At 37.1% G+C, this 7,885-nt stretch overlaps 1 protein-coding gene across 1 annotated transcript; it reads left to right on the top strand.

The window, feature by feature from the left end:
* Positions 1-6,967: 6,967 nt before the first annotated feature.
* LOC116623116 (mitochondrial import receptor subunit TOM5 homolog) lies at positions 6,968-7,111 on the top strand. The gene has a single exon (XM_032390024.1). The coding sequence runs from the start codon at positions 6,968-6,970 to the stop codon at positions 7,109-7,111; it is 144 nt and encodes a 47-aa protein (XP_032245915.1).
* The last annotated feature ends 774 nt before the right edge of the window (positions 7,112-7,885 follow it).

The following is a 7,885-nucleotide window of genomic DNA, read 5'->3' as shown; positions in this document are numbered from 1 at the left end:
TTGCCTTTGGAGATGTACCTTGAAAGAAGTTGCTGTAGCCAGTGTCAGAGAGGTTACTGCCTATGTTCTCCTCTAGGATTTTGATGGATTCCTGTGTCACATTGAGGTCTTTCACCCATTTTGAGTTTATCTTTGTGTATGGTTTTAGAGAATGGTCGAGTTTCATTCTTCTGGATGTGGCTGTCCAATTTTCCCAGCACCATTTATTAAAGAAACTGTCTTTTTTCCAATGCATGTTTTTTCCTGTTTTGTCAAAGATTATTTGACCATAGAGTTGAGGGTCCATATCTGGGTTCTCTATTCTGTTCCATTGGTCTAGATGTTTGTTTTTGTGTCAGTACCATGCTGTCTTGGTGATCACAGCTTTGTAATATAGCTTGAAATCGGACAACGTGTTGCCCCCAGCTTTGTTTTTCTTTTTCAACATTTCCTTGGCGATTCAAGATCTTTCCCAATTCCACACAAATTTTAGGATTGTTTGTTCCAGCACTTTGAAAAATGTCATTGGAATTTTGATTGGGATGGCATTGAAGGTATAGATTGCTCTGGGTAGCATAGACATTTTAACAATGTTTATTCTTCTGATCCATGAGCATGGAATATTTTCCCATCTTTTTGTGTCTTCTTCAATTTCTTTCATGAGTGTTCTGTAGTTCCTAGAGTACAGATCCTTTAACTCTTTGGTTCGGCTTATTCTGAGGTATCTTATGGTTTTTGGTGCTGTTATAAATGGAATAGTTTCTCTAATTTCTCTTTCTACAGTTGCGTTGTTAGTGTATAAGAAAGCAACTGATTTCTGTGCATTGATTTTGTATCCTGCCACATTACTGAATTGCTGGATGAGTTCTAGTAATTTGGGGGTGCAGTCTTTTGGGTTTTCCACATAAAGTATCATGTCGTCTACGAAAAGAGAGAGCTTGACTTCTTTGCCAATTTGAATACATTTTATTTCTTTTTGTTGTCTGATTGCTGAGGCTAGGACTTCTAGTACTATGTTGAACAATAGTGGTGAGAGTGGGCATCCTTGACGTGTTCCTGATCTTAAGGGAAAGGGCTCAGCTTTTCCCCATTGAAGATGATATTCACTGTGGGTTTTTCATACATGGATTTTATGAACTTGAGGAATGTTCCCTCTTTCCCTATACTCTCAAGAGTTTTAATCAGGAAAGGATGTTGTATTTTGTCAAATGCTTTTTCTGCATCAATTGAGAGGACCATATGATTCTTCTCCCTCCTCTTATTAATGTGTTCTATCACATTGATTGATTTGCAAATGTTGAACCACCCTTGCATCCGGGGATAAATCCCACTTGGTCATGGTGGATGATCCTTTCAATGTATTGTTGGATCCTATTACTTAGAATTTTGTTGAGGATTTTGGAATCCATATTCATCAGGGATATTGGTCTGAAATTCTCCTTTTTGATGGGGTCTTTGCCTGGTTTGGGGATTAAGGTAATGCTGGCCTCATAGAATGAGTCTGGAAGTTTTCCTTCTGTTTCTATTTTTTGAAACAGCTTCAGTAGAGTAGGTATTATTTCTTCTGTGAATGTTTGATAGAATTCCCCAGGGAATCCATCAGGCCCTGGACTCTTGTTTTTTGGCAGGTTTTTGATCACTGCTTCAATCTCATTACTGGTTATTGACCTATTCAGGTTGTCAATTTCTTCCTGTTTCAGTCTTGGCAGCTTATAGGTTTCCAGGAAGGCATCCATTTCATCCAGATTACTGGGTTTGTTGGCATATAGTTGTTGACAATAATTTCTAATAATTGTTTCTATTTCCTTGGTGTTAGTTGTGATCTCTCCCCTTTCATTCATAATTTTATTAATTTGGGTCCTTTCTCTTTTCTTTTGGATAAGTCTGGCCAGTGTTTTATCGATCTTATTAATTCTTTCAAAGAACCAACTTCTAGTTTTGTTGATCTGATCTACTGTGTTTCTGGTTTCTAATTAATTGATCTCTGCTCTAATTTTAATTATTTCTCTTCTAATGTGTGGCTTAGGCATCATTTGTTGCTTTTTCTCTAGTTCTTTAAGGTGTAGAGTTAGTTGGTGAATTTGGGATTTTTCTCTTTTTTTGAGTGAGCTTTGGATGGCTATGTATTTCCCACTTAGGACTGCCTTTGCAGTATCCCATAGGTTTTGGAGTGATGTGTTTTCGTTCTCATTGATTTCCAAGATTTGTTTGAGATCTTCTTTGATTTCCTGGTTGACCCAAACATTCTTGAGCAGAGTGGTCTTTAGCTTCCAAGTGTTTGAACTTCTGCCAATTTTTTTCTTGTGATTGAGTTCCAGTTTTAAAGCACTGTGGTCTGAGAATATGCAGGGAATAATCTCAATCTTTTGGTATCAGTTGAGACCTGATTTGTGACCCAGTATGTGGTCTATTCTGGAGAAAGTTCCATATGTGCTCAAGAAGAAAGAGTATTCTGTTGTTTTAGGGTGGAATGTTCTATATATATCTATGAGGTCCATCTGGTCCAGTGTGTCATTCAAAGCTCTTGTTCCCTTGTTGATTTTCTGCTTAGATGATCTGTCCATTGCTGAGAGTGGAGTATTGAGGTCTCCTATAATTAACGTATTGTTATCAATATGACTCTTTATTTTGGTGAACAGTTGGCTTATGTAGATGGTTGCTCCCATGTTGGGGGCATAGATATTTACAATTGTTAGATCTTCTTTTTGGATAGATCCTTTAAGAATGATATAGTGTCCTTCTGTGTCTCCAATTACAGACTTTATGTTAAAATCTAATTTGTCTGTTATAAGATTTGCTACCCCAGCTTTCTTTTGATGTCCGCTGACATGGAAGATGGATCCCCATCCCTTCACTTTCAGTCTGGATGTATCTTTAGGTACAAAATGATTCTCTTGTAGGCAGCATATGGATGGGTCTTGTCTTTTTATCCAATCTGCAACCCTGTGCCGTTTTATGGGAGCGTTTAGGCCATTCACGTTGAGAGTGATTATTGAAAGATATGAATTAATGGTCATCATGTTGTCTGTGAAGACCTTGTTTTTATAGATTGTCCCTGTAAATTTCTGCTGTATATTACTCTTGGGATCTTTCTCCTTTTATAGAAGCCCCCTTAATATTTCTTGCAGGGCCAGCTTAGTGGTCACATATTCTTTAATTTTCTGCCAGTCTTGGAAGCTCTGCATCTCTCCATCCATTCTAAATGACAGCCTTGGTGGATAAAGTATTCTGGGATGCATTTTCTTCTCGTTTAGTATCCTGAATATGTCTTGCCAGGCCTTTCTGGCTTGCCAGGTCTCTGTGGATAGGTCTGACATTATTCTGATGTTCCTTCCTCTGTATGTAAGGAATCTCTTCCCCCTAACTGCCCTTAAGATGGTTTCCTTGGTTCTAAGATTTGCAAGTTTTACTATTACATGCCGGGGTGTTGGCCTGTTTTCCTTGATCTTGGGAGGGGTCCTCTCTGCCTCTAGGATGTGAATGTTTGTTTCATTCCCCAGATTAGGGAAGTTCTCAGCTAAAATTTGCTCAAATACATCTTCTAGTTCTCTCTCTCCACTCCCTCCGGGTTTCCAATTATTCTGACATTGGAATGCTTCATGGTGTCACTTATTTTCGTGGACTCTGAGTTGTTTTTCCCTGGCCTCCTCTTTTCCCTTTTTATCTATTAAATTGTCTTCCAGTTCGCTTATTCGTTCTTCTGCCTCACTTACCCTAGCTTTTATATTATCTAGATTGGATTGGATCTCATCGATAGCATTTTTAAGTTCTGCCAATTCATCTTTCATTTCTGCCCTTAGAGACTCTATGTTGCCATTAATTGATTTCTCCATTCTAGCTATTGTCTTCACAATTGGTAGCCTGAATTCCATCTCTGACATCTTGGTTATATCTGCATCCATTTGTGAGTCTGTGGCATAAGTCATAATCTCTGAGTCTTTTCTATTTTCGGGGTTCTTCCTCCTAGTCATTCTGTTGGTGGGTGGTTGAGGGAATGTATAGAGTCCAAATTATTGACCAGAACCCAAGCAAGATGCACCTGTTTTCTTGGGACCTTAGGGTTGCTGGCCTCTTGTTTTCCCAGCCTGTCTTCTGGGGGAGGGGCCTGGTGCACTATTACTCAGGCAACCCTCTTTGGGTGGAGTTGCCCTGCCCCCCTGTGGCGGGGGATAGGCTCAGTGGGAATCAGTTTTTGGGGCTTTTGTTCTCTGGTGGCTTTCCCTGTCTCTTCCATGAGTCAGAGCAGAAGAGACCATTTCCAATCCTCTGCATCAGAGCAGAGAGATCGCAGTCTGTTCTTCAGTGAGCTCTTCAGGCCACACCATCTCTGTTTCTGTCTGTGCTGCTATAAACTATAGTGGCCTGGGTCATGCACACCTCCACAGTGCTCCCAGTTCTGCCTCCAGGTCGGGGCATGTCTCTGCCCTTTGTGTTTCTAAAACCACCAGCCGCTCCCAGTTTGCACATGTGGCCCTGCCGCTCGAGGTTTCTGCCCAGGGGGCTGCCCTAAAGTCCTTTCCCTGCCACTACCGGTGTGCAAGTCTGTGCCCTGTCCCCAGCACACGAGGCTGTCGCTCACCAGTGGTGTAGGATCCCCACGGCCAGGCTCCCTCCTGCTGCCATTTATTCTCCAATATCTGCCCACAGAATCACAGCTCCCCACTTTGTACCTCAAAATCAACCGCCTGTGCTATTTTGTTTGTAGAAATCCAGATCTTCTTACATCTCAGGCTGGTTTCATGGGTGCTCAGAGTGGTCTGGTAGATATCCAGCTCAATTCCAGGGACCAGTTGAAATAGGGTCCCCTACTCCTCCGCCATCTTTCCTTCCCTCCAATATGGTAGGTTTTAATACAAGGAAGTCAATTGTTACATTAAAAAAAAAATTGTCTGAACTTAGGAATTTAGGACAGATTGTTATATTGAATAAAAAAGGAAGACCCAACTATATCTGGTCTTAAGGATATCAACTTTATAAAGTCATAAATAGGTTAAAAACAAAAGGAATACTATTTAAACACTAATAGATGTAGGAAAAGCATTTGAAAACTCCAACATCCATTCTTAAGAACAAAAAAAAAAAATGAAATTCTCAGCAAACTAGGAATAAAAGGGACTTTTCTCAGTCTGATACAATGTGCGTTCAAAAATGTTACAGCTGGAACCTTACATAATGATGACAATACTGAATGTCACCCCCACCCTACATTAGAAACAAGACTTACTGTTTCCCCTCATCATGGTACTGGTACAGTGCAATAAGGCAAGGAAAAGATAAAAAGTATACAGATTAGAAGGGATAAAATAAAACTTTTTTTATTCACAGATATGATTATTTATGTAGAAAATCCCACCCCAAGGAATCCATAAATAAGGTGCTAGAAAGTGAGTTTGGCACCATCACAAGTCAATAAACACACACACAAGCAAAGCATTTCTATAAGATAGTAACATAAAATTGAAAATAAAATAAAATAATATTTGTAATAGGAACATAAATCACAAAATACTTAGGTATAAATATTTCAATATATATGCAAGATCTTCATGTTGAAAATTAGAAAACCTTAGTGAAAAAATCTAAGTCTATATAAATATGGAAATATGGCATGCTAGTGAATTGGAATACTCAATATTGTTACGCTGCCAAATCTCTCCAAAATTTATTTTATTGCATTTCCAATCAAAATCGTGCAGGAATTTTTGTTTGTTTGTTTGTGGTACTTGACAAGCAGATTATAAAAGTTATATGGGAATTCAATGCAACAAAGGAATTTTTAAAAAGGAAGAAGTTATTGGACTCAAACTGTCTGAATTTGAATGTATTATAAAAACTAATGTTCCAAAAAAAGAAAGGTATTAGATAAAGTATAAGCATGTGGATCAATGAAACAGGAAAGAAAGTCCAGAAATTTACCAACAAAAATCATATCAATTGATTTTTGACAAGGGTGAAAATTGAAAATGGATAATCTTTTCAACAAATAAATAGCCATATAAAAATGAACCTTATTTTATCCTTCACACTCTATGAATTTTTTTTGCTTAAAATGGACTACAGACTTAGACATAAAATTATAAAAGTTTGTTAGAAAAACATAGAAGAAAATCTTTGTAAACTTATGTTAAAAGTAAATATCTTAGAGAAAACTTAAAAATTTTCTGTAAATGAAAACATTCTATAGAAGAAAAAATAATTGGATTTTATCATAATTCTTCAAAAGATAATATTAAAAGAATAAAAAAGTCACAGTCTATGAGAAAGTATTTCCAAGTAATATATCTGATAAAGTACTTTCATCCAGAATATAAAAAGACTTCTCAAAAGTCAATAATAAAAATCTATCATCCCAAACATATTGGGCAAAATATTTAAACACTTAACCACAGATATAATGGTGGAAAATAAGCACATGAAAAAAATGATCAACATCATTAGTTATTAGTGAAATGCAAATTAAATCCACAGTAAAATAGTGCTATAAATATATCATAATGTCTAAACTGTTTGTTTCTACTATTTGGTTTATGTATTTATTTATTTTATTTAAATTCAAATAGCCATCATTAGTTTTTGACATAATATTCAATGATTCATTAGTTGCATTAAACTGACAATACCAAGAACAATCAAAGATGAGGAGTAACTGACATTCTCATGCGGTACTGATTTAAATGTACAAAGGTATAACCACTTTGAAAAAAAAATTCACAGTTTTTAAGAGTTAAATATGCACTTACCAGTAATATCTCTTCTAAGTATTTACCCATATGACTTGAAAACAAAAAGTTCACATTTAGGGTATTATTCATATGAATTGAATGTAAATGTTCACACAAAAATCTGGGTGCAAATGTTCATAGCAGTTGTGTTTACAATCATCCAAGACTGAAAGCAACTCAAATATTCCTAAATTGAGGAATGGATAAACATACTGTGGTACATCTACATAATGGAATTCTACTCAAGGTGCTGAGAAGGGCAGACCATGGAAGCTGGAAGCCAGAGAAGCAAAGCTGAGGTGTTCTGGATGGAGGGCCTCATGCCAAAGCTGGACCCCAAGGAGATGAAACCGAAGATGCATGAAATCTTGTCCATAAGGAACTTGCTCATCTATGTGGCCCTTCTGTGAGTCACCTTTTAACCCAAAGAAATTAGGTAACATATGAAGATGAGTATCACATGACAATGCATGATATGAGGAACCCAGTTACAATTTCTCATCCTATCTACAAATGAATATGCCCAGAAAGATGTAAGAGACTCTGATTGAATGGAAATAAAAATTCTACTTCTTAAGAACAAGTTTGACTCTGGTAACTGACCTTCATAGCTAAAACTTAAAACTAACTGGGAGGTAAAGACATTTTGTGGTGATAATATACCCATATGCCTGTGATATTCAGCCTCTGTGAATGTTGATATAATTGTAAGTAATATCAAATTCCATTTTCTAGCAAGAATTAATTATAAGGGAATTATGTCTGCAATAAAAAAAGAAATCCTACTCAACATTAAAAAGTAATGAACTATTGGGGTACCTAGATGGATCAGTCGCTTAAGCATCTGACTCTTGATTTCGGCTCAGATCATGATTTTAGGGTCATGGGATGGAACCCCATGTGGGCTCTGTGTTCAGTGTGGAGTATGCTTGAGGTTTTCTCTCTTTCCCTCTCTTCTGCCCCTCTCCCATTCTCTCTCAAATAAATAAATAAGTCCTTTAAAAAAAAAATGAACTCTTGACACAATGTGGATGAGCCTCAAATGAAATTAACTCAAAAGAAGAGGGCACATTTCAATGCAATCCCTATCAAGATAACATCAGCATTTTTCACAGAGCTGAAACAAACAATTCTGAAATTTGTATGGAACCAGAAAAGACCCCAAATAGCTAAAGGAATGTTGA

Source organism: Phoca vitulina, unplaced genomic scaffold (genome assembly GCF_004348235.1).
Source record: "Phoca vitulina isolate PV1807 unplaced genomic scaffold, GSC_HSeal_1.0 scaffold57, whole genome shotgun sequence".
NCBI lineage: Eukaryota > Metazoa > Chordata > Mammalia > Carnivora > Phocidae > Phoca > Phoca vitulina.
Note: the sequence above shows the minus strand (reverse complement) of the source record. Positions and strands in the feature narration are given on the sequence as shown.

Excerpts from the sequence above, each read along its gene's own strand:
- LOC116623116 (XM_032390024.1), top strand. The coding sequence starts at position 6,968 with ATGGAAGCTGGAAGCCAGAGAAGCAAAGCTGAGGTGTTCTGGATGGAG.